The sequence below is a fragment of the Prinia subflava genome, chromosome Z (assembly GCF_021018805.1).
Source record: "Prinia subflava isolate CZ2003 ecotype Zambia chromosome Z, Cam_Psub_1.2, whole genome shotgun sequence".
NCBI lineage: Eukaryota > Metazoa > Chordata > Aves > Passeriformes > Cisticolidae > Prinia > Prinia subflava.
In genome coordinates this window covers 1583065-1610932 of record NC_086283.1, presented here as the reverse complement: position 1 = coordinate 1610932, position 27868 = coordinate 1583065, and the positions used below count along the sequence as shown (strand labels likewise).

Here is a 27868-nt window from a genome sequence, read left to right as displayed (position 1 = left end):
TTGTGCTGCTTAAAATATCCCGTACTGGCACAAAGTTTCCTTCCTCAGTGTGAAGTATGATTGACCGGTTGAAATAGATTAATCTGCCTCTCCTCTGGCTTTTGAGATTGTGTTGTACTGCAGCAAACCAGGTTTTGAATCTAATTTTACAAAATGATCAAAGCTGCTTTTGGTAATAACAAGGTGTGGAAAGTTCCATTCAGTTGCATAATCTCCGAGCAAACAGTTCAAGCTGTAGCAACAACTGAAGATGGCATTTGTGCCAGTAAAAATCCTTTGTGCAAAAAAATGTATTTTTTGCAAAAAACAATCCTTTTGTCTGCTCCGTCATAATTGTCCTCTACAGACATTCCAGTCTTGGGATTTAAATTCTTCCTTTTCCAGTCTCTGAGGCTGTGAGCTAGTCACTCTGTGAAAAACTGAGTCCCCCCCATTCTGATATAGACCAATGGCTTGCCAGCTCACTGTCTGTTGCTGTAAGTCACATTTTGTGTATTAATGCTGAGTGTCCAGGTGAGGAGGTTCATTACTGAACTACTTACGAGCTCCACATCGCTCTTTGTGTGTGAGCTCAAGATTCAATGATCACCTTTCCCAATGAGGTCTGGTTTGTTTGGGGTTATTTAGCCATGAGATAGGTGTATGAACCATCTGCAAAGAAGAAAATACACACTTTAGGTCAGTAATTTTGGGCAGATTTTCTTAAATCCTTAAAGTAAGATAAAACTCCACATTTATTAGGGCTGGAATTAAAATTTGCAGACATAAAAGGGAAGGTCTTTTCAGTGTAACTCAGTGTTTTGTTATCCAGAAGTATAGCGTATTTTTTGTTCTGATTCCATTGAGTTTTTTAATTGGCATTGATTTCTTCTGAGCTTTGATAAAGGGTATCTTGGAATTTTAAAATGCCAGACTTTATTTGGGCTCCGTGCCCTATGTTTTATTGAATACTACCGTGAAGCTTTGGTCTGTTGTCTTTCAGTCATTATGCTCTTCTTTAAGCCTTGGGAACTGTTTTCTTCCCAATTTCAGTTAGCCTACCATGACCTTTAGAAAAAAGTATTTCTATCTCACGTTGTTCTGCTTAAAACACATTTTTGTGGTTCTAAATATCCCCTCTTGATGGACTTGGATGATTTCTTGTGCTGTATTCAATCTTCCTGAGGGGTAGCTTATATCTAGGAGGTAATTGTAGAACCTGAATGGATAAAATAGACCATGCAGACTGTATCTATAAAATTAGCTGAAAAAAAAATTTAGGAAAGTGTATGCAATATGCTGTCTGCTGTGCTGCATTTTTTGTAATGGCTTTGGAAGCAATCCATACTGGTTTTTATTTTCACAGTGATTTTCTGATACAGTTTCAATCATACGTGGATTCTTTCTTTTCTCTATGGTTCCTGCTTATTTTTTGTTCCATCTATTGTTCCTTTCCACGGTCTGCGTATTCATAATGCGGTCTTTCAGATGCTGAAATTATTATGTAAACTGGGCATTCAGTTTCTACATCTTATTCCTGGCTACTTCCAACTCATCTGTAAACTTTTCAAGCCAATGAGTGTTTCATTTGTGTTTTGGTCTCTTTTGGAGAGGCAATGCTTGACTCTTTCTTTATACTTATGCTATAGTTTCTTTCTCATAGAAGTAAGAGAATGATTATTCCATTGTGTGTGATCAAATAATTGCACTGAATACTTATTTCCCTATGCTAATATTAAAACAATTTTGTTAGCACTAATGATAAACCAAGGTATTACAATAAAATAATATATAAAGCCACATTAATACTGGGCAGCATTTGAAATCCAAGCACTGAATGGCAAATACTTTCTCATTGTAAATTTTCATGTTTGGACAGAAACCAAGCGTTAAAATTCTCATAAATAAAAATCCAGAAGTATGTCAAGAGTCATGATACCAGTGTTTGGAAATCTACCTGTAACCAGGTACTATTAGACATTTGTTTTAGCAAGTAATTAGCACTTTGCTCATTTTTTTCCCAATTTAATTGTCTCTGAATGTAAACAATTATTAGGTTCATTACTTTCCCTTTGGAGAATACTGAAGGAAGAAAATCTTGGCTTAGGAGGGCTTAATCAGAAAGAGTTTCTAAGCATATGTATTCAAGTCCAACTGTTTCTATGTGATTTAATGACTCAGTTCTTCAGTCATGCAAACAAACTATCATTCCTTCACTGGAGTGACTTTATTGTGTAAAGCTTAGCATATTTGTAATATGTTTGTATTTGGAATTTGCAAGTGAACTCTTCAGCAGGTAATTCCTGAGTGTTGGGTTTAGGATGATATGCATCACAGAAATATGCTCCATATGATGAGAGGCTAAGAGTGTATAGTGCTGTATTTCTTTGTTTCTGAAAAACCAGTTGTGACCACAGTGGTAAATAAATATCAGCTTGTTCTGCTTACAGAGTTCATTGATAAAACAAAAGAGTGAAATGGAGAAAGTGGGAAAGAGAGAAAAGTATGAATGCATTGTGGCAATAAGGAGTTCTAAGAAGAAACAGACATAGTTAACAATGGAAGAGTTAATAATGGAGCAAGCAGTTTTGGCTGCCCTCTGACAGGGCACCTATTTCTCATTGCAGGCTTAATCATAATTTTGTTATTGAACAAATCTGGCCCCTAGCTTTTGGAATAAAAGTCTAGGGCACCTTTTTAGTGCTCTAGAAAACAAAGGCAAGCTAGGTTTTTGCCTGGCAATATTTGTAGAACAAGAAGTCAAATATAAAATACTTAAACCTTAACTATAGCAAAACTTTCTGGTAATAGTTTCGTCTCAAGAATCTCTTTTAACCCTGTGTCTTGGAATTCACTGTTATTTGCCATTCTCGGAGAAACTCTTTAGAAAAGTGATCACAAAATGAGCTTACTATATTCTTCCCTTCTTGTTGCCAAATAAGCCATAGACTATTTCTAGAAAGGACCCCAATTCATATAGGAGAGCTTGAAAGAAATGAATCCTGGCAGTTGGTTCTAATGGCATTAATGAAATAGATCTTTCATATTTCAATGGCTTATGAGTCCTAATCATCATGACTTTTTTCTTTACTCTAATAATTGTGAACAGCTTGTGATTCACCATTATAAAACTGATGTCTTCCAGCAATAGCCACATGACTGTAGACTTAGTCTAAGGTGGGAATCCTGCCAAAAACAATTGCAGTTTCTGCTTTATCAGCTGGGTCACCATTATATTTGGAAATACTGTCCCTTCTTTTCCCTTCTGCTCCTTCCTAAAAGAAAAAAAAAAAACAAAGCATAAGAATTGCAAGAACTTGTCTCTAGACAAAGTCTAAATGCTTATTTGTAGCATGTTTTTATTACATAGCATAGGTGCCTACCCACTGACCTTTAGTGGAATTTCACAGAAAAAAAGCACAACACTGAGGTTCCTCTGTGTGACATCATTGCTGCTGAAAATTTATTTTTACCTGGATTATAGTTGATCCTGATTTTTCTGGTTGACCCAGATGTGAGTTATGTCCATACTTGAAGATTTGTGTTAGAGAGATTTTATCTCACATTAAGGGAGCCCTGATTAAATGAGACATTGTATCTGTTTGGCAGGTTTCATAATAATTTTAAAAATATAAGATGTTTTTGATTTTACCATATTGTTTGTTGGGATTGTTTACCCGTGTGTGTGTGTGTATAATTCAGCTTTTAAACCACAGCTCCTCCAGGTACTTAGAACTGCAGTGACTTGATTTTTCCAGCTGGAGTTGGTGCTTTTTACTTGTCTTTCACTCCGTGCAGGAGAGGATATCAAAATTCCAATTTTACCAACCTTCCTCAGAAGAAGACACATGTTCTAAGGACTGATGATTTATCAGGTGTAGAGACTATCAAACAGAGAGTTGTTCACTGTGTTAATCCAAGAGTGCAGTATTTAAGTAAGTTGTGATGAGTTGTGATATGAGTTTGTGCTTTGTCAGGGAGGATGTTCAGTTTGAAAGAGTAGCAGTTGTCTTCTGAAGTGAGTAGAATGGGTGCATGTTTGTGTCACTGAAGAGGTACAGTGGAACACAGGCCAGCAGTATTTACAGGTCTGTCCTGTGGGTAGGTGGGTAGGGTTAACCCTACCAGCTGCAAAGCACTCACAGCCACTCACTCGCCTCTGTCCCTAGCATACAGAGAAGAAAGGCAGAGCAAAAGTGAGAAAACTCATGGGTCCAGGTAAAGGTCTCCAGTGTCAGGAAGGCAAGGAGAGGATGGGTGGTGATTCTGAAAAGGTATCACCTATGGTTTTCAATTTTTCTGGCTGTTAGCTGCTGTAGGGGAACATTATTCAATCTATGCCTAAGATCACTGACCGATGATGGAAGAAAAGCAGTGTGACAGGAGAAATGCATCCCAGGTGTTGGCAGTAGTGACATAAAACCTTTTTATTTTTCACTGGTCCTTTGACTGTTGTTGTCTCTGTCACCTTATAGACAGTATTAAAATGGTTTAATTCAGAAGGTCACAGTAGTGTACAAATAACAGTGTTTGCAAGATTCTCATCCGGGAATGCAGAAGAAGTAAATTGATGCTCTATTTTTATGTGCATTTTTGAAGGTGAGTTATGAGACATCAGTGCCTTTATTGTAGCAAGTTCAGATGGTATTTGCCTTTGCTGCACATGGGAAATAATCATTCATGAGTGTGTGGGGAGGTAGTGGGTTGGTTTTGCCTCAGTGAGAGCATAATGATGTGGAATAGAACAAGGAGTTCCAGTAACTTAAACAGTAAAGCTATTCAGAAAATTCACAGCCTTTTTCAGACATCTTTGTTCAACATGACACAGCTGCCCAGAGAGAGGGCTCTGATGGGAACATGGCACCACACAGGTGTTGGGCTGGAGGGTGGAGCCTGCTCTGACCAGTACTGCCCAGCAGCAGGGAGCACTCCTGTGGGAGGTATGCCTGGGTAGGGGAACTCCTCTGTGCTCAGTGACAGAGTGCTGGGAGGTGAGTGGGTTGAGGAGTAGCAGGCAGAGCAAGAGAGAGAGATACTGAAGGCTACCTGACATTAGACAGGCAGACTGGATACATGACACAGAAGATTCCCTTTCCTCTCTTGCCTGGGTGAACACAGTGACTTAAGGGGTAGGGGGCAATGGTGACAGATTCCTGCCTGGTGTAGCTGCTGTCTCCTCTATGACTGCCTCACCTTGTCAGGTGCCCTCCCATAACAGGTATGAGGCTCTGCAAGTGAATCTGAACAATAACAAGGGCAATGATTCATCCAGCATGGAGGTGTTGCTGCGGTTGGCTTACTCTGTGCATCAAAACTGCTTCCATAAAGAAAAAAGATGGGTCATTTCCATAGGAGGGTCCCCTCTGAAGGAAACAGAAGGCACCTTATGCCACCAGCTGTGCCTCCGTTAGGCTTGGGTTTAAGATATGGAGAGAAAGCTTCGTGCTGTGAATACTGCCTTTGATTGATTATCCTTGATTGATTTTTTTCACATACGCAGTTATGAAGTTACAACCAGAAGTCTGAGCAAGTCCCTGAAGACTGTCCCAAGTCCCTGAAGTCTCTCTGAGAGTAATCAAGAGACTTCAGGGACTTGGGACAACTTATCCAGGAATCAGAGGCACAAATGGCATTTTCCTCTATCCTTCCAGGTGCAGAGAGGATGAGGGAAGAAACAGTAGAAAACAGCAAGCCAGAAGATCAATACCTGGCTCTAAGCCTGATGTCATCGGTAGAATTTTGATTTGGGTTTTTTTTTTTTTTTTGGTCATGGGTCAGTTGACTTGACATCAAGTCTGCTAGGACTATGGAGGTCCCATTGTCTGCAATTAGCAAAGGTGACCCATCTACAAGAATTGGAAGGATAACCTGGCCTGTCAGCCAAACCTTGGTGCTGGGAAAGGTCATCTTGAATGCTGTCACAAGGCATATGCAGGTAAAACAGGTGATCAGGTCCAGCCAGCGCAGATTTGTGAAAGGCAGGTTCTGCTTGTCCAGCCTGATCTCCTTCTATTCCAAGACAACCTGCTTGGTGGATGAGGGAAAGGCTGTGAATCTTGTCTACCTGGCTTTAGTAAAGCCTTTGACACCATTTTCCACAGCATTCTCCTGTAGAAACTGACTGCTTATGGCTTGGAGGAGTAAAAAGCTGGCTGGATGGTCAGCCTAGAGAGCAGTGATGAATGGAATTCCATCCAGCTGGCAGCCAGTTACAAGTGGTGTCTCCCAGGACACAGTGTTGGGGCCAGCCCTGTTTGATGTAATTATCAACCACTGGGACAAGAGGATCAAGTGCACCCTTGGTCAGTTTGCAGAGGACACCAAGCTGGGTGGTGTGTTGATCTGCTGGAAGGTTGGAAGGCTCTGCAGAGGGATCTGGACAGGCTGGATTGATGGGTTGAGGCCAATTGTATGAGGTTCAACAAGGCCAGATGCCAGGTCCTGCATTTGGGTCACAACAACCCCAAGCAGCTCTACAGGCTGGGGGAAGAGCAGCTGGAAAGCTGCCCTGTGGCAGAGGACCTGGAGGTGCTGGTCAACAGCAGCTGAACATGAGCCAGCTGTGCCCAGGTGGCCAAGAAGGCCAGTGGCATCCTGGCCTGGATCAGCAATAGTGTGGCCAGCATGACCAGGCAGTGACTGTCCCCCTCTATTCGGCACAGATGAGGCCTCACCCTGAATCCTGTGTTCAGTTCTGGGCCCCTCACTACGGGAAGGACATTGAGGTGCTGGAGCGTGTCCAGAGAAGGGCAGTGGAGCTGGGAAAGGGTCTGGAGCACAAATCTTATGAGGACCAATTGGGGGAGCTAGGTATATAAGGTGTAGAGCAAAGGAGGATCAGGGGACACTCTTTCCAACTGCCTGGGAGGAGGGTCTAGCAATGTGGAAGTTGGTCTCCTCTCAGATAATGAGTAATAGAAGAGGAAATGGCCTCAAGTTAGGGTAGAGGATTTAGACTGGATATGAGGAAAAATTTCTTCATGGGAGGGGTTGGGAGGCATTGGAACAATTATCCCAGGGAAGCCGTTGAGTAACCATTGTGGATGTCTTTAAAAGATGTTGAGATGTGACACTTGCAGATGTGGTTTAGTGATGGACTTTGCAGTGCAGAGTTAATGGTTGGACTCTGATCTTAAAGATCTTTTCCACTCAAAACAATTTTATGGTTCTGTAATGATTTGTAGTTAGAATGGCAAGGGTTGGACCATCTTGTACTCTAGCCCTGTCAAACCTGCAGCATCCTTTTATAAAGAGGTGTTACTCATCAAGTTTTTTAATCACTTGTATTTTCTCACCTGAGGTGAAATTTTGACCTAATTAAAGTTAATAGGTGAAAACTTAAAACTGGCAGAGTCAGAATTTCACTCATCCTGTTTAGGTGCTTTTAATTGGAGTATAGGAATAATTAGGGCGTGAGAGATGAGTAGTAGCATAGATACATAGGCAAAGCCATGAAAAGAAGATAGCAATGAGTAGTAACAGGCATAAAGGGATAATATTTCTTTTAAGAAAAGAAACAGCATTTTAAAAATAATGATACAATAACTTTGAAAGATAAAAATATATTATTAGTTCAAATCTAGGAAATTCTAAAAATAAACCAACTTATTTCTGCCCCTATATGAATTATATTCAAGGATTAGTGCACTAAGTGGCACGGCAAAATTAGCATCAATTACACGGTGATTTCTATCTATAAGCAGGTCAGGTGTCTCTAGAAGGATGTGTCTTGTTCAAGGTGACTCTGCAAATCAAAGAATGCATAACTGATAAGTGTGAATTAATCAGAGATTAATATTTCCTTATTGTACTGTACTATACCCTGCAGTCTCAAAGAAAAGAATACCCCAGAAGAACCAGCTGTTTTGCACAGGCTGTCCTGGTCAGTCACATTCATCTACTGGGTTGAATTGTCTCACTGATAAAAAGTGAATGATCAGCATGTTATTTACACCTATGAGGTTATTCTTCCTGCTACATGACCGCAAGTGTCATCCAGAAGGACCAGCTTTTGCTGAGTCCTACAAATGAGGAATTAAAATAATGCTTCGATACAGACGAGTTTTAAAACAAATGGACTTCTTGCTGCTCTTGATAGATTTGGGCTTAGTTTTGCCTTTGTGTTTCCACAAATGGAAAGTTATTTTAAGTGTTTTGCAAAAAGCTCAGTGAGTCTTGACCTCAGAGGCAGTTTATTTTTAACATTACAAAACATTATCTATTTCCATAATGCTATGTGTGGTGGGGTCATAATATCTCATCTTTTGAATTGCAACTGCCATTGATGTCTGTCATCACTGTTCTTTACAACATAAATGGAATTTGAGAATAAGTTGGGTAGTAATTTCATGTTCGTCAATTTTAACTTTTTCTGGCCAGTGCACTAAATTTTTGCTTACTTTCTTTTTTTTCTGTGAAATAGACCTTTGGGAGCAAAAAAGGCAAAACAGGCCCAACTTAGAGGCTACAAAGATAGTTTTATTAACACACACTAAAGGAAGGCAAAAAAAAGAAAAAAAAAAAGAAATTTAAAAAAAAATTTTGAAGCTTTCAAAAGCCTTCTCTCTTCCCCGCAAACTGTTTACTTTCCGACAACCCACACAGAGAGACAAAACTATAATTTTCAGTCAGTTTCACCATTTAAACATAATCTTCCATCTCTTAAGGAGAGGAGTCTCTCTGATGCCCCCACGGAATTTCCCCTCTGTTTTTTTGCGGGTTTTAGCTCTCACAAAAAACAGCCTCCCTGTAAAATCCCTGCTTCTGTGACCCCTCCCATTAGCAGTTTCCCAGGCTGCTTATGGGTCATGGGTCTAGGCTTTCCCATATTAGGGTGTCACCTTTTAAAGATGCACAACTCAAGGGAACAAAGTATTCTTCTTCTCAGGGAACAGATATATCTTCTCACTTCTTCACCAGCACAATGCACTTATCTCTATCTCTGTTCAAGCATCTCATAAGATCAATGTCACTTAGTCCATCACACACACCTTTGTTCAAAATCTACACACGAATTTGCACAACATCTCCCTAAATGCCTATCTTCCCATGATTTTAAGAGATATGTCAGTCCAGTTTCCATGGTTTACATCCAGAGAAGTCCAGTCAGAAATGTCCACTTCCTCAATCTCTCCTTCCAATAATCTTTATCAGTTCTTTCGCTGACTGCATATCATGCTGTGTCTCTAGTGTTAAATCACTCTGTCTTTCTTCTCCCTCTCTCAGGGAAAGGGCTGGAGTTCTGAAAGCTTCAGGTTGGCCAGAGAGGGTTCAGTCTGCCCGGGTCTGCATTGGTCAATTGATCAACCAGAGTCTGGGCTTTTTCCCCTCTCTTTCCCTCTCAGCCCGGGAGTCACTGGAGGAGGGGGAAGGGGGGAGGCAGTCTTTGCCCATCCCTCGGTGGCAATGGGGGTGGGCTCTGCCCGGCCGGGCCCAGAGGTGTTACCAGAGGCCCAGCTCCTGCCGTCCGTCGTGGCTTGGCTGGCTCCAGCCCTCCTGTGCCCAGAGGCACGGCCAGGCCGGAGCCCACTGCCCCCAAGGGGAAGGGAGCCCGGCTTGATGTCACCTCTCCGAGTGATCGGGAGGAAAGGAAAGACTTGCCCTCCCTCAGAATTTTATACGAGTATTCCTCAAAGTCGCATCTAGCCCTCCTCGATGGTCCAACAATATGTCTGGATTCAAAAATGGACTCTGATAGGTGTTTGTCTAGAAACAATCTTCAGGTCCTCACTGGGGCCTATTTCCACTTCACGTAAAAAACAAACTGTGTCAACCTGTAACAGCTGGTGAGTTTTATCATCTAGGAGTGTGCACTACATACCCAATACTTTCTTTCTTGTTCTTTTTTCTAGTGTAAGTTTTATATTACTGATTGATAACGCTAACAAATTATGTCCATAGCAGAGTATTAGTTTTTTGCCTGGTATATATGTGATCAGACCCTTTTCAGACACACATTTCTCATAAATATATATTATAGAGTTTTCAATATTTTTTTAAAATAAGTTCTCCCACTAATTTTCTGTCTTTCTTCTTTCTAGTCTGCTCCCAGTTTTCAAGAGGAGTCTTTGCTATTTTTGGATTCTATGACAAGAAGTCTGTAAATACCATAACATCATTCTGTGGGACTCTTCATGTCTCCTTCATAACTCCCAGCTTCCCAACAGATGGAACACATCCCTTTGTCATTCAGATGAGACCTGACCTCAAGGGAGCTCTTCTTAGCTTGATCGAATACTATCAGTGGACCAAGTTTGCATATTTGTATGACAGTGACAGAGGTAAGGTGTGGTACTTCAAACCTGCACTCTGTTTCTCAGGTGTATCTTGTTGAAATCTGGAATTCGTATTAGATAAGTAAATAATGGAAGAAATATTTACGTCCAACAAGTGTAAGTGTAATTGAATCGGGTGTTTCTTCAATTTAGAAATGAGCTTTTGGGACAGAAACAAAATTGTTTAAATGAGAATGAAATTATTATGGTATACGTTAATAGAATTGCAGCTGTTAAGCAATGTGAGATTAGTCGCATGCTGTAAAACAGTTTCTATGTAAAGATTTTCTTTCTTGATGTTAAAGAAACATGTAAGGAAAAAAAAAATCTGAGCATGAAGGGCTATCTGCTACCACAGATTCACTCCACATATGCAAAATCTGTAGTTGGGCACCAGGCAAGCAATAAGTTTTGGATGCAGTCAGTCCCTGCTTCTTTGGAGGGACTTTGCTTTTGGTATCGAGTCTCTCACCTCTGTTGAGCTTAGATTTTATTGTTGATGTTGATAAATCCAAACCCATTGCTTAGGATCAATTAACTCCCCATAAAGCCTTTTCATGCCCTTCTATGGCTGTAGAAGTAATAATATAACAGTTTATGAACATGAAAATGTCACTGGCAAATTGTGGTATATCATTTAGTTTTCTGAGAAGAAGCAGCTTTATTCAGAAAAGGTGGGATTTTTCATTGCTTTTTCTGGAATTTCATTATCATTTCATTATCATTCCATTTTTGGGTTGTCCTCACCTAGTAGTCCTTGGCTAACTTTCTTCTATCCTTACCTGCTCTTGTTCCCTTTAAAGAGGCTATTTTGTAGCCTGAACAATGCATGTTAATTGGTCAGAGTTAAATATTAAATGCATTTTAAATTATAGAATGCTAGTAGAGTTAAAGCGTGGTTATACCACTCCATGATTTGCTGAGTAGTGGGGTGACTTTAAATCCCCTGCATTCTGATGCCATTTTGTACATGATGTTCAGAAGCTGAAGGAGTCTCCTCAAGAGAGTTCTGTATCACTTTGGTAAGCACTCAAGTTAGAGGAACTAATCCTGGTGTGTATCCTCCAAAGGTAATGTCACATGGAACAATTAATGCTAAACTCATTTCTCTGGCAATTCCTTTTCAAATTTACATTCGAAACAGAAACATTCACTATCTTTTCAGAAAGGACAGATGTAAAACTACTTTCCTAGCCAGTACTCTGTCAAACATCTAGCAGCGGGCAGAACGTTACCTGCATGTGATTTATATTTAGGAAAATCTGAAAAACACCTAGTTCTTGTGATATGCACTGTCTGGATGTGGCCAGGAATAATAGCATGAGACTTTTCTTTCTAGCCACCCTTTGGTTCTCCCTTTTTTTCTTACCTGTTGGTTTTATTTGTGCAAGGCACCCCAGTGATAACAAGGTCCAAGGCATGAAGCTCCTACCCTTATGTGGAGTAAATTGTTGCTCCTCAATGCTCCCCACAGATTGCATGAAGTCCACCTGCAGAGTCAAGCAGTCTGTAGCCAGCTACATTGACATCCAGTCCCACATACACAAGTCCACAGTTCCTTTAAGCACTTTTGCCTGTTAGTGTAGTGACAGTGATGTATATTTAAGGAATTATATAGAGCTGAAGATGTTTCCACCTTCAGGACTGAGATAAAAAAGGCAAAGAGGAATATTGAATATATTCCATGAATATATTCCATTGAATATATTCCATGAATATTCTTCATGGAATCTATGAAGGCTAATAAGAATTAGTTTGATGACTTATTCCTTAAGAATTGTTTATTGCTAGTGTTAGAGCACCTCTGTGGTTAGGGCCTGACTGGCTGAAGTACAGGGCAATTTCCTGTCATTCCTGTCCATAAGGAATGATGCCATTCAGTATATGTGTGCCCAAGCTCTTACTGCCTTAGTACACTAGTTATGTTCATGTAACGTGGAGTAGTGTCCTTTACCATCCTTACCTCCTCTCTGCCATTACCAACAGTGAGTTTTGGAAAAACTAGTTGCATTATTGTAAGATTCTGTCTGTAAAAGAATTGCTAAGTTGTTCAGCCTCTCTTCTGTCTTCCTTTTTAAAGTTCACTGCATTAAAAGTTTGTCTCGTGGTAACCAAAAGAGGTTCAGGACATGAGTTTCCCAAGCAGAAGTGCTCCTGCAGCTTAAAAAATAGCAACTGAAGTTGCTGGAGTTTTCTGCTCTGCAGAGTCTTCCACTTTTGTTACTCCTCTCCAGAAAATTTCACTTTCACAAAAGTATTGCTGAAAATACTTCCTGTTCAGTAGTCTTTTATATTTTTTTGTGATTTTGCAACATTTTATTGCTATCAGAATAAACTAAACTCTATGGGGATGAGAAATCTGCCACCACGGCCCCCCCCACCAAAAAAAAAGCAAGCAATAAGCAATCCAGGCAGCCATTTGATATCTCTGCAGAGAGTACCTCAGGCAAAGAGAAATCCTAGGAAAAATAGAAGATCAGAGGAGTAAAGTATAGGAACCCTTTGCAATGGGTGGTATTTACATTAATAGTCCTTATTAAATTGTGCCTAGTTGAAATTGTTTAACTCAGAGGAAATTTAGACAAGCTGGAGAACCTGAAATCTGCTAAATGATTTTTGAAACAATTATTCAGAATAAATGTATTTCAGTTTGGCTGATTTGTCTTTTTTAAAAAAAGTAATTTGTCATTTCAAGCAGTATTTTGAGGTTTAAATATACTTCACTGTTTTTTAGTGTTTTAAGATGCTCCCTGCATTTCTCAGTTTGCTTACATCACTAATCTTTGCCTTTTAACACAAGTTTTCCAGATTAATCTTTAGTGTTTGGAATAGTTTATTTGTACAGGTGGACTGTAGTTATCTTAAACAGTGATTTTAAAATAAATATTCATTACATGACATACAGAGCTTAACATCAGTCTTTCTTAAAGAGACTTGGAAAACCAGAATTATATAAGATAATAATTCTATTTATGCTTTTGGAAGCCTGCCATTTTCTACCTTTGCTGATGACCAGTCTTCTGTGGTGCTGTATGTCATTACCATTTTCACTGATGAAGCTGAATTGCGAAACACTGAGCAATCTTAATTTAATATCATACCTACAGACTGTGAGACAAAATAATTCTTAGTGCTCTCCTTCTATGTCTATGGGCATAACTACTGTTATTTCTCATGAGAGTTGTACCTGAAGCTCCCTTTACATACCACATCAGAATTTGTCTCAAAGAAATGACTCCCGCTGTTAGGTGATTTCAGGAGAGAAGAATGTGCAAAAATGTCAATTCACTTGTAAGAAAGACTATTTTTTTTTTCCTTTAATAGTGTCTGGTGTCCCTAAAACTGCTTTATAGCATCATGTGAAGTTCTCTGGTAGGAATTGAGACATCATTAGTCTCATTCTTGTACTGCTGGAAGTCATTAAAATGGTACTTTTTGTATAGCAGGAATTAATTTCCAGCAGTAATTTTCATGTTTCTCTACTACATTAGTACATCCCTAAAAAGTAAACTCTGTCAAGTAAAGTCTTCACTGGTTTTACAGCATATTGTAGGTGGTTGCATCTGTACAATTATAGCTTCCTATCAGGAACTTGCCAAAAGTAGGAAGCAAAAAGAACAAGATGGAAGCAAACTTCTCTACACTGCTTGCAGGTGTTAGCATTGAGCCTGCTTATCTCTATGAAAAAATACATCTCAGTACTTCCTTCATAATCAGGGACATGAGTGCAGGCGACAGAAATAATAAATACATTGTCATCACTGCAGAACATGGGAATTCTGCCATAGACTTCAGTGAGGTCTGAGTTTAAATACAGTACTGCTCAAGTGCTGGGAAGAAAAGCTGCTCAATAGCTTTTGTTTGACCAGCTGATCCTATAATAAGGTTGATCCTTCTTCTAATAAGCCACTGATCCTTTTGCTCTAATTGGATCACTCCTCTCCTAGAAGATCTCTTTCCCACTATGTGGAATTCCACCAGTGGATCAGTGAAACCAGCAAAATCAAATTCTAAAGAAGGTTGAGCCAAACCCGAAGGCTGTACTCACAAGGCTTGACCTTGATGCCTTGCAGTGATGTAAATAGAAATTTCATGTAATAATAATTGATTGGGACCACTTATATCTTAGTTGCTGTCTTCTACCTACTTGCAACAGGTCAAACAAGTTACAGGAGATCTTAAATAAATGATCTCACACATTACATTGTAGAAGCTTGTTAATTCCTGAAGCTTTGTCAGCCATATCTTCTGTTTTCTCCCATGCCTCATTAGGCTTATCAACATTGCAAGCTGTGCTGGATTCTGCTGCGGAAAAGAAATGGCAAGTGACTGCTATCAATGTAGGAAATATTAACAATGAGAGAAAAGATGAAACTTACCGTTCACTGTTTCAAGATCTAGAGGTAAAAAAGGAGAGACGAGTGATTTTGGACTGTGAACGCGATAAAGTCAACGACATTGTTGATCAGGTTTGCTGTTCTCCTTTCTTCAGTGACAGCAGTTAGCAGTATTCTATAAGTAAATGTAATGAGTTCATTTGTTTTGATGGTATTTTTGTGATTATTATGAATCATTTGACAGTGACTAGTTTGTATGGAGGACCACATATGTGCCAGGCAGAAAGTGAACATGCAAATCCGTATAATCCCTTCCCTCGCTCAAAGGTGAAATAATTCTATCTGGATGATCCTGTATAGTTTTCTATCCTGGTGATTTGAAATAAAAACAAATTTACAAAATACCTTGTTCAGACTATTTCACAACCTAAGTAGTATACAGTCTTATACATAGTTGATACACTACTATATCTGGTCCACTATAGGTAGTTATGTGTAAGGATTAGTTCTTTTTACACCTAGAAGGTATTTTCTCCCTCTAATGCATTTTTTGAGAACCTTTTATGCCTTGGGAAGATTGTATCACAGCTTCTCTTTCTCATTTAATGTCCTTTGAAATTCATGTTTTGAAGTTCTTTGTTATTTGTACTTTCCTTGCTTGTCTTTTCATTTTGTGTCACTCTTAAAGTGTGTTAACCAAAATTGGATGCTGTTTTTAATAACTAAAGGCCTCCCGAGCTTTAAAAAGAACAGCAAAATCTGTCTTGTCTCCACTCATGCAAATTATTTGCCAAAGTTATTTTTTTAAATCTTCTTGTTAGCAAAATTATCATGGTGCTCTGATTCAAATTACTGCATTACCTTGAAATCCACCACTTCAGTCCTAGTGTCTAGGAAGGTCTTACTGGCTCCGTACCTTACTACTTTTCATGCATGCAGAGCACAACGGAAAATTGTGAGGATAGTTCCCTGTTGGCTTGAGTTTCATCATGTGAGACTGTGCAGCATCAGTAGGGATGTATCATCAGAGTATGAATGTATTTGTTTGAAGGTTTTTTGAAGGGCTTGTTATTTTGGTCTTTGTTTTGAAGGTCGTTACATTTTGAAGAGGCTCAGACAATGAGCAGTGTCCTTAATTAAGTACATTCTGTTTGTATGTTTTATTTGGCGTCGTATCCACAAAGTGTTTTATAATTTTGAAGATAAATTTGAATTTGATCCTGTTCTCAGGAACAGTTGGTCTCTGAGAGTGTGATCTATCATCTGCAGTTTTTCAAAATCATATTTTCTGACTTATCAATGTGAAAAAATTTACAGTTTGTCAATGTGAAGAAGTGTAAACAACGTTTGACATAAGGAGTCCTTATAGGCCCTCTTCAGTTGTTTCTGTGTGGCTTTTCAAATGGTTTTTTACTTACCTTGCAGTGACTTTTTGTCATGTCCATGTCTCTTGTGAGTTTCTAATGATGTCCTACAGAACTATCACCTTTTTAGACTAAAGATATGTCACATCTGCTGTTTCCTGATTATCAAGCCAGAGAAAAGAAAGACACTGCTTTGACATTTCAGTCTTGACAGGACTATTTTTAGCATTTATCTTATTATCCTATACATTCTTTTTAAAATAAGTATGTAATACTCATTATAATCTCTGATATGACTGTTTCTTCAGTTTCACCTTTTAGCCACTTTTTATAGACAAGAACCCTCTTTACCCTTCAGTTACCACTCATTTTTACAGCCTTTGTTTCATAATCGACCCATTTTCGTCTTTGTCTGCTTCTTATTTTGATTGCAGTTCTGGGAAGTTTTTCTTGCCCTAATTGCACTTTGATAGATTCCGCCTTTTTTGGATGCTTAGAGTTTCTCAGCTTATCCCTACAGACTTGTGCTGCTCCTTAAGCATACAGATGGCTAAGCATTTGTTTCTGCTGTTTTGATTTGTAAGTCACTGAAGAATCCTAGATAACCAAGTCAGCCTCACAGGTCAGTTAAAATAACTCTAGTTCATGGCTCCCCTCTTAATAGTTTACTGCTATACTGGAATATGTTGTCTAAAGCTGTTCTCAGCTGTCCCATGTGGGTTTAGACTTGGAATTCTCTTCATGAGATAGCCTAGTTGTTTCTGGACTTTGGTCTCTTTTTTAAGCCTTTACACTAGCCTTATCCTTACACTCAGTAACTTCCCTTCCTTACATTTAAATGTAAACCCATTTTCAATTTCTCAAATAACCTACAAGAAAATATAAATCACTGATTCTCTGTTAATTTTCTCCATATCTCAAAATGAAGTGCTGAGCAATGGATTTATTGGCCTGTGAGCATCCTTTGAGTGTGTTCTTCTGAAATTCTTTTCTAATAGCAGCATACTTTAGGTATTGCTTTGCTACCCAGATTTATTTTTTAAAAAATTGTTTCAATTCCTGGCCTGAAAAAAAACCCCTCAGAAAGTTTGTCCATTTCATGGGGATGCCTGAAGTAGAAACATCATATCAGTATCATTTTTTTCTGTGTATTTTTACTGCAAGAAATGCAACAGGCTTTCTGTTAACCATATTTTCCTTGAATACCAAAGTACTATTTGCATGCTCAATACATAAAGAAACAACTTCTTCACTTTCTTCCTTGCTTTCTGTTGTCAAACAAATCTTTCATTTCAGTGCTTTGATTTATCCTGCAAATATTTTAAGCTGAAGTGACAGCCTCAGGTTCACTCAGTTACGCTCGGATCTTTGCATAGCCACAACATGTATTTGCAAAGTTGCTTCATCATTCTTGTTTTTTGTGTCGTGTTATAGTTTCTCTTCCAATTTTCAACGATTCATGTATGTTGAAAAATATTTCAGTTCCCGAGCTCTCCTTAGACTAGTTTATATTCCTCTTATCTGATCTGGCAGGTCTGTGTTACCATGCTCTTCATTATATATCTTCTGTCTCTTCTCAGGCAGCTTCCTTTGCAGAATCTCATTTCACCCTGATAATACCCTTTGGACAACTCTGTAATTACTGCCACTACTTGTCTATCCCCTCTAGAGAAGATCCTCTGATAGCTTTTGTGTGCACAGCTCCTTCATCATGGTTTTTGGTGCTACAACTGAATTTTCTGTTTTAACTGGCAGCACCCACGGAAAAGTGGCAAGTTTTAGCAAGCTGGGTTAACAAAAGAGTACCCAGTGGCAGCTAGGGCAGAGTTACTGAGCATTGATCCAGAGGATTGCACCTACTGGTTGTCTTCTCAGATACCAATGATGAAGAAATGTTTCATACAGAAGAACTAATCTATTTTGTCTAACTGAAATTTCTTTGGAAGCAGCAGCTATATAAGAAATACATCTGAAAATAATTGTTAAATCTCTTAGTAAGTGTTTAGTTTTAAGTAGTGTGATCCAAGTAATTGTTTTAGGATACTTAAATTAATACATCATATATATATATTGACCTCAAAAGAGGAACAATTTAATGACTTCCATGGCCTATGTAATGTGATCCCTCTTACTCTCAAACTCCAGTAATGTAAATTTAGTGTTAAAACTGCTTTCTGTATATTCTATATATGCTTTCTGTATATTCTATATATTCTTAACAACTTTGTTAAACCAAGTATGTGGAATGTTGTTCACTAGTACCCTCATATAAGTTTCAGGATACCTAGTCTGAATATTTTAGCCATGTTAATGAGGAAATGAATGAGTCATCCTCTCTTAATTTAAGTTCATTGTACTCATTTTTCAAAACATGGAATAAATCTCTAGACTTCTCTTATCTGCACATTCTTCCTCTGGAGAAGTGCTTAGCTACAAAATGCAAACTTCCCCATGTCGACATAGTCTTAATTAGGCTTATTTGGGAGAAGAATCCATGCTGCAGGTCTGCCAGCAGGGACTGTTGAGAAACCACCAGCTGGCTTTGAGGGAGATTATGAGGAAGACTTAGAGCAATAAATAATTTGAACTTTACAAGGCTTCCTCATAATTCATTCGTGTCAGTGGGCAGAATCTAGCAGGAGTTTGTGAGGCACAGTGTTTCTAATGTGTGATGCCAGCTCTCTCCTGGCTGGATTGTGCCTTTAATACACAGCATAATAATTAGCATTCAGCTCCTGTGTGTGGAGAGACTCTCCCTCTTGGGACTTGGACTTCAGCGTGGCAAATTTCTGCCAGCAAAGGGTATGTTCAGCAGTGCATTAGGTAAAATAAAGGATAAACCATAACACAAACTCAGTATTGTTTTGCACCATGAAGCTCTTAACTAGCTTTTACATCATACTGCATTTTGTACCTTTCAAGTCTTTGTCTGTATACCAAAGAAAGTTTTCCATTATGGAGTTATTTCTTCTCTTTTACAGGTTATCACAATTGGTAAACATGTTAAAGGATATCACTATATCATTGCAAATCTGGTAAGCATTCTTAGTAATTAAAATACTTGTATTGCACATTTGACTGTTTGTGGAAACAAATCTACTAGTATTTTGTTTAAAATACATTTTAGAAAATAGAAAAATGCTAGATGTCTTTATCCTTGCTAAATGAATGCATGTGTTGAGATTATTTTTTTTTTATTGGCTGAGGTTTTTTCAGGGTTTAAGTGCCTCTTATGATATTCCCATCAATGGAAATGAAGGTTGCTCAGGACCTACAATAGAACTGCTTTTTCTATGCACTTTAGAAAAAGAGGGTATGTAAAATTGAAAAATAACTTTCTGCATCATAGGCTTATACATTCATTCAGCAAGGTGATGATTTCTCTCTCACAGCTTTTAAACTACTTAAGAATCGGGGTTATCATTTTTTATTCTGCTAGACTAGTGAGTCTTGGATTTCTAAATTTCATCCCTCAGACTGACTTGGATAATCAATTTGAATTCATGTTTTCTTGAACATAGGTGATCAGACAGTATAGCTAATAGTGTTCCTGCAGAGAAAGTTCAGAAAACTCACTAAATTCTGTCAAGGTAATTTTTTTGAAATTGTGTCTAAAGGTGAAGGGCCATTTCACTGATATTAAAGTCCATAAACACTTACTGAAGCTAGGGGAGCTAATCCAGTTGGTATTTTGTAACAGACAAAGCAAATTCTGCATGCTCAAATCTCAGTTACCCTGTTCAAGAAAAGGGGTTTGGGGATTGTATAGCGTGAGTGCCACCAAGCCATTTTTTTCATCATTTATTCTTGAACTGTGATAGTGTTTGATATAAATTCCAGCAGGGCCCAGAGTGCCCCAATTGACACTGTCTTCCATAGTCCTTTGAGGAGCCTGAGGAAACAGGAGGACCATGGTGTGTCTCGGGCACTTGAGGCATAACCCCTGTCTCCTCCCAGCCTTTGATGAAAACACTTCTCCCTCCAGGCAGGCAGTGCTCTGAAGAGTCATGTGGGTGCAACGGTGTGGAGAAGCCTGATGCTTTAAGGGCCTCTTTAAAAGCTGAGCACTGGGGTTTCATTCTTATATCCTAATAACTAATTTTTGGATAAAGAAGTTGAGGTTCTGATATTCATAAAGCAGGCACAAAAGTCTAACAAAATGTGAAAAAATATCTGTTAGACACCTGTGGTTTGCCTTGCAAATGTTGGATAAACAGTATTTTGAGTCTTAAGGGAAATTTTAGAAAATGTGCCCAGTGGATTTTATTATGTTAACTGGTTGCTATTTTAGCCATTGCTTTAAATTTGTAACAATAAGTCCATAGGATCTAAAAATAACTGACTCTTGGGTTTTAAAGCTGTTTCATATTATGTATAAAGTGTCTATGATAGTGATTTTAGAAATTTGGTTTCTCTGCCAGAAAAAAAACTTATCCAGCATTTGGATCATATCTCATCTTCACTGAATCCATCTGCTTTCTTCTTTATGGACTGTAGTAATATTCTCCCCCAGTCTGATCAGTCATTCAAGAAATTGATCTATTTTGAGAATAAAAAGATGCTGATAGATGGAGAAGAGGTTTGAATATACAATGAACGTTCCTGTTCAACTGTCCAGTTACATGTTCCGTGTAGAAGTGTCTGTATTAGCAGGCAACAACACATGAGGATCATTAATATTCAATAATTAAAGAGCATCTAGTGTAACAATTTAGGATAATGTGGTTTAAAGCTGCTGCTTCTTTTTGTATTCACTCACACATTCATTTATAATGAAGTGTCTGACATTATTTCATGTAAATGCATTTGTATGGTTATTTGGGTGACATTAAATCACCAAACACAGAAAACAGAGCACAACAACTGTTTTTAAGAGTGAGAAATAGTTCTCTGTGTCAGAGAGAGGAGGCAGTGGAGATGGTAAGTCCTTCCACATGCTTTAGAGCTCCTAAAAAAGAGGATACAGCTGTGGCTGTAAGTATTCCTCCCTAAAACTTGCTTGCATGTTACTCATGTCCAGTATTTCCTTTCTCATTTAAGTGATCCCCTGCAATTAACAGGATGTTTAGGAAGTTTGGATGGCAAGGACAGGTCCACTCAGCCCTTGCTCTCTATAGAAGTGTTTGTCTAGTGGGCAGCAAGAAGCATTGCTGGCTGATGGAGCTGATGACTTAATCCTGGCAGCCCAGGATTTAAATTGGATCCAGTCTGAGGAAAATGTTGGCTTACTCTTCTGCAGTAGAGGTCGTATGGTAACTCTTTCTTTTTATACACTTGTGAGAGAACTGCCAAAACTATTAAAATAACAGACATAATTTTTTCTGTGCTCAGGGATTTACTGATGGAGATTTATCAAAAATTCAGTTTGGAGGAGCTAATGTCTCAGGATTTCAGATAGTTGACTATGATGATCCTCTGGTGTCAAAATTTATACAACGTTGGTCAACACTGGAGGAGAAGGAATATCCTGGTGCACACACTAGTACAATCAAGGTATGTCTTATGTTTGTTTTAACTGCACTCTAAGTACAGGAAGTTTGGAATAGAAGGGTTTGGAATAGAAACACAAGAGACAGAGAAAGCCCTTGAAAATCAACAGTGCCAACACACTTTTGTATTTCTCTGGGGTACTTTTAACATTCTCTGTCATAGGACGGATTGAGCGAAGATGCTACACTCTTAAAAATGTTCAAGACAATTTTTTTTGTGTGTGTGTTACTGTAAATCTGTGCCTGACAGCTTGTTTGGTAATTGGTTTAGATATGATGATAGATTAACTAGGTCTACTCACTATTTTTGATTTTTCTCTTTGTGAAATGTTTCTCTTTCTCTGTATTTTGAAATGTTTAATGACAAATACTAGTCACGCTTCTGGGGAGCACAGCACTTTTTTGATGTAACATAATATCCTAAAGAAATGGTTAGACAACTCCTTTGAGGCAGATGCCTAAATCCTACAAAGACTTACAGAATTGAATGCTATGCCTGACGTACACAGTTGTGGTCTGATTTCAGGCCTGCATGACGATGTGACACCAGGCAAGTGGTTTCACTTTTTTACCCCAGTTTTACTTCTGGAGAAGGCTAGGATAATGGTACCTTCTAACTTTCTCTAACCATCATGAGGATCAACTAGTGGCTGCAAGATATTAAAAAGAATAATTAAATTTTAATGCTATATCATTTTTGTTTTAAGTAATACAATCAAAAATTTTAATACAAACAAGTTCTCAAATAGCTCTAAAAGTCAAAAAAATAAGTTGCAAATGTTCTAGCCGTAACTTTTTTTTTGTGATGTAGTTTGAATGTGAAGCATGTTCTTAATTTATAATTAAGTGAATAACAAATTTCAGCATGGAAGGAAGAATAATTTTTTTAAGTGTCTGGTAGAAAAGTTCTTTAAAACACACAACCTTACTTCTAATTTAAAAACAAAAACATATATATAGATTCCTTTTTTTATGAGGTAAATTTTGGTGGTAACTTAGTCAGTGTGATTTTTTTCTGTTGTTATTTTTGTAGTTTAAAATCTTTATGACAGAAGTAGTGAATTTCTTACTTGGTGTTTGAAAAAGTAAACTGGAGTCTGTGTCAGATCTTTAGGTACATTTATATTACAGATGTGTAGGATACATAATCTGTATTCCTCTCATTTAGAAAAAAGGGAGGAGATGCGGCTGTGGGGAATTAATAGAATCCTTTTGTCTCTCTAGATATTGAGTGCCCAAATCTACCCACATATTCATGTTGCAGAATCATAGTCTGGAAGTAATAATAGGGAAATACATAAAGCACATGACTGTAGTGAAGAACTCAAACTGAGACCAAGATACAGTTTTTAGCAAAATGAAAATGAATGGGTGAGATGCAGTAATAAGGTCTCTGTCTTTACTTACACTGGGGGGAAATTGCATGTGTGTTAGATAATAAGAAGTGGTTGCAATGTGGTATTAAAGCACTAAATCTCTAACTCTGTCACAGGTATTCTCTTTATTTCTTCCATGATAAATCCTTTCAAGTCTAAAAATTGAAAGAGCTGAAGGAGGGTATTTGTAATATCTTCTGCTTTTGAGGTTTATTTTGTTGGGGATAGAAGAAATAAAGTAATTGAAACACTTATTTTCCTGAATTTCATTAATTTAGAACACATTTTAAATTCTGTTTAAAAGGCTGGCCTCTCTTCCTTTTATCTTGTTTGCTCAAGATACATTTTGGATTGCACTGATACTCACACAAGAAATTGAGACCTATGTTAGATTATCAGATCATTTATAAATGCTACAGGTGTTGATGGTGAGCAAAGTGTGGATGTATATTGCAGTATTTGGTGACATTGATTGTATCAGTTACTGGATTTCTTCGTGTAGCTTTCTATCTCTTGCCCTTATACATGTATTACTTGTCATTTTTGCTTGTCATTATATGTAGGGTTAGAGATATGACACATTTCAAGCCCATCCGTGAGAGAGCTAGAGCCAGGGCAGAATCGTAGAAACCATAGAAACAGGGTAAGAAAGGTCTTTGAGCAGTCAGTCACCTGGTCTGTCCTCCTTGCCTGAAGGCAGAATCAGATAAATCTGTGCAGTTCCTGTGAGTAGTGACTTCACAGCTTCTCAAAGCATCTATTTCAGAACTTAAATGATCTTGGTTTTGGCTTTTGTCTAACCTTAGTCAGCCTTTATATCACCTAATCCATTACTCCTTAATATGTTTCTAATGGCTGTGAGGGGGTTCTGTGTTTTCATTGTCCTTCTGTATTTGAAAATGGCTGGCACCCTTCCTGCCTTGCTTTCCTCCCTGCAAAACCAAATAATACCTTTTTCCTTTGAATTTTCTGCTCTCAGACCCTGTTTGTCATTTTTCCTGGAACCTTTCTATTTGGTACCTCTTTGAAATGCCAGACTGGCTACTGCAACACATCTGAGTGCTATGCTGAGGGAATGAAAATAATGGCTTCATGTGTCTCAGACAGTTCTCATTTCAGGGGATTCTTTTGTATGAGTTTCTTTTTTCTTTTTTTTTTTCCTCTCCTCACCACCATGACACTAATGAGATATATTTCTCATGGGATACATGCTAACAGCCAAATCTTTTCTCTGCATTGCGTTCTTGTGCTGCTGCTGATTTAGATGGGCTCATAGTGCATCTGTCCACTTAATAATTACTTTTAAATACAGGATTTTTCACTGACTCATGCTGAATCCTATTCCTTAACTGTCCTTTGTGACCATTTCATTTCTTCTTATATCATTATTCTAGCTGTGTTACTCTCTGCTTCTTCGAATACTGTATAAACATCTAAGTTACTAAGCAGGTTAATGCACTCCTCTCCCACTTGTCCCTTAATTGATCTTAAAAAGAACTTTTCTCCCCTTTTGATTTTGAGGTAGTTGTCCAAATTGACAGTGCTGATAAATGAACTTTTGCTCCCAGTCCTGTGGAATCTAGGAAACTCTCACTGCAGATTCTGTATGAAATAAAGATAAAAAGGTTGACAAAAGCCCTGCATCATCAGTATAGAAGTGAGAGGTGTTTACATGCCCCTAACATTATAATATTATCTCTGGGACTGTGAGTGTTCTATCATTGCAAATAAAAACATTGCAATCCTGTTGTATTATCTACATTTTGTAGTCCAAAAGTAAGTGTACATTCATTTCACATTACAAAATGGAAGTCAATGGACTATGACTGAGCTGATAAGACATATCACAGCATCCAAGTGCAGTCCTGAAAATAGAGAAAGACACCCTTTCTAAGAAAAACTGCATTTCAACATTTCAAAGGAACATACTCTTCAAGAAACAGGACCATGGCTAAAAACCTCTTCCACAGATGAGGTGCCCAGAAGAGGACCTATATCAAATTGCTTTAAAATGTATCTTTACAATTTATAAAATATTAATTATAAAAAATTGCTCTTAGGACATAGATGAGAAAAGACACTGATTTCATTTGTTGCTGTACCAATAAAAGCACAAGATTTAAAGAGTAAGAAGGATGCTTAAAATTAGTGCTTTGCAGACCTCTTACAGAATATTTTTACATCTTTCAAAATTAACACTGATACATGGTTTACTTCGGATTAAATTTAAAACATCTCTGTTGTATCGAAAGATTACAGTTATGCTGGCAGTCTTTGCATGCAGTTCTAGAAGAGCTAATGTGTAGATCTCAAAACATAGAGTTGAGCATCCTGGCTAATATCTGTCAAGTAGCAAAAAGAGAAAGACATGTTTAATTTTATAAAGGCCTAATAATAACAAGTTGCAACTTTCTTTTGATCCAGCACTGCGTATTTACAAATACGTGGGGCTTTCTGAGCCTTAATGTTGTCCCAGACTGTTACGTTTGAGGCAAGCTTCTTGATCTTGTGGGAGGACACCACATCCATCCACATCCAAGTGCTCCAATTTGCTAATCTGATTAACCTGTTCTCTTGAGGGGCAGCCTTTGGTCTCTATTTGCCAAAAGAAGCTCAGTCTATATCTCTTGAAGGCTACTGAGACATAAGGTGTGCTGCCTTTGTGTGGCAGGGTTTTGGTGGAAGGGGACCACAGGGGTGGCTTTTGTGAGAAGCTTCTGGAAGATTCCCCCATGTCCAGTGAAGCCAATACCAGCCGGCTCCAAGACTGACCCTCTGCTGGCCAGGCCTGAGCTCATCAGCAATGGTGGTGCTGCCTCTGATAACACATTCAAGAAGAGGAAAATTTGCTGCACAACAGCAGCCAGAGGGAGGAATGACAATAAATGAGAGAAACAGCCCTGCAGACACCTAGTGCAGAAGGAAGGGCAGGAGGTGGGCCAGGTGCCAGAGAAGAAATTTCCCTGCAGGGGAAGAGTGTGACGAGTCCGCCCTGGGAGAAGGAAGCAGTGGCAGAGATGGGTGCTGAACAGACTGCAACCCCCTTCCATATCCCCCTGTTCCACTATGGGAACAGAGTATAAAGAATTTGTGAGTGAAGTTGAGGAAGAAGGGAGAAGTGGGTTGAAATGTTTGAAGATTTTGTTTTTATTTTCTCATTATCCTACCTCGATTGGTAATTAATTTTTTTTCAAGTTGAGTCTGTTCTTTCTGTTATGGTTATTGCTGGTGATCTCTCCTTGTCCTTGTCCCAACCCATGAACCTTTTGTTATATTTTCTCTTCTCTGTACCTCTGAGAATAGCTTAGGTGGCACCTAGTGTCCAGCCAGAGACAACCCCCCACCTAAGTACTAAGCTTCAAGTAGGCATGTCCTGTGAGGCACAGCTAAGGACTCTGAGCTTGTCTCCTTGGCAGAAGAGGAGGCTGAGGAGTGATCCCATGGCTCTCTACAGCTTTCTAAGGAGATGGAGTGGAGAGGACAGTGCTGAGATCTACTCCCTCATATCCAGTGACAAAGGGATGTCTGGGAATGGTTCAGAGTTGCACCAGAGCAGGTTCAGACTGGACCCTTCGAAGCGTTTATTTACACTTCTTTCATTTTTTTTTTGAGGTGGCCAAACACAGGAACAGTTCTCCATGAGACCTGGTCAATGCCCTGAGCTTGTCTGTTGAGAGACATTTGGATAAGTCTGTTCAAAACACACTTTAGAATTGGTCAGCCCTGAATTGTTCAGGCAGTTGAACTAGATAATCTTTGTAGGTCTGTCCAAATGAAGTAGTCTATTCCACAAGCCATCCTACTCTGGGATAAGCTTTTCCAAGAGCAACCAGAGGCTTGAAGTGCCTGAGACAACTTGCAGATCATATATACAGAAACTGTGCAGCACGCAGAAAAAAATTTGGGGCTGCCTGGTTTGAAGACCTAATTCAGCTCAGACTCATAGAGAATCCCATTGTGTCAGAAGATGATGACAACCCTGGTACTCATTGTAGCTATTTTGGATGGGTGTAACTGTTTCATACTGGCACATATTGTTTCAGATTATCTCTTTTCATGATTGTATTTCTGGCTTCATAATATCTTTCCCCACCCAACCAATGCATAGCTAAGATCCAAAATAATAGCTTGTTTTAACCTCCTGATTTTGTCTTCAGTAGTTTCACATTTTCAGGTTTTTTCTTTATAGTCTAGTCATATAGTCTTTTAGGCAATTATTATGAAACCATAAGTCAGGAGTAATGATGCTTGTAACTGAAAGATGCTGGTTTAACTCTACTGGTGCTAATTTACCTCAAGGATGCAATGCAGATAACATGCAGAAGAAAAAATACAGAAACACATAGCATGCAATTATTTACCTTGCAGAAATAATTAACATTTAGATGACTCACTTATAATAAGGAGCAAAGAAGAAAACAGTGTGAGCAAAGAAGAAAACACTGAAAACAATTATCCACACTGAAAATTCTAGATATAGATGACAAAGCAAAAGTGTACAGTTGATGAATTAGACAATACCTTCATTTTGGGCCATGCCTCCTATGATTGCAGTGTGTTGGAAAATGGTTTTATAATGCAATGAATTTTAATAAGAGTTATAAGAAACATTCTGTTGCACCTGCTACGGTTTTAATAGAAAAATGTGATTAAATATGCCTTAATTCAGGTAGATCATAATGATTTATAAATAAGATTTTTTTTTAAATAGATGATTTTTACATCAACATTTTTACAGTTGAACCAGGAACTGATCTGGATTTTTTTTTTTTTTTCTAAGTGTTCTTACAAAACTGTAGATTTTTGTGATTGTTCTGCCTGTATTCAGTCCTTGCATTTTGGTTTCCTGGTCATAAAAAAACATGCATCGGGCAGTTGATGTTCCAGCTACCTGGTTTCACTGGGCTTTCAAATCCCAGTATTCAGTCTTCTCTATTTGAAAAAATAAATACAAAAAGTGTGATCATATAGAAATTTCAGTGTTAAACTTTATGCTTCTTTTTAATAGCTTAAGGCTGTTTTGTGTAAGTAATCATGCATTTCAGTATA

General features: G+C 38.4%; 1 protein-coding gene across 5 annotated transcripts in view; it reads left to right on the top strand.

The window, feature by feature from the left end:
* The window catches only part of GRIA2 (glutamate ionotropic receptor AMPA type subunit 2), an 89931-nt gene that overhangs the window by 31545 nt on the left and 30518 nt on the right, over window positions 1-27868 (top strand). For all 5 annotated transcript variants that reach the window (XR_010083406.1, XR_010083407.1, XM_063421831.1 and 2 more), the window contains exons 3-6: window positions 10020-10259; window positions 14526-14722; window positions 18936-18989; window positions 21286-21447. Coding sequence is in view for 3 of the 5 variants with exons in the window: in XM_063421831.1 (XP_063277901.1) it covers window positions 10020-10259; window positions 14526-14722; window positions 18936-18989; window positions 21286-21447 (653 nt within the window). In the remaining 2 variants the exon portion in view is untranslated. The remainder of the gene's footprint in view (window positions 1-10019; window positions 10260-14525; window positions 14723-18935; window positions 18990-21285; window positions 21448-27868) is intronic.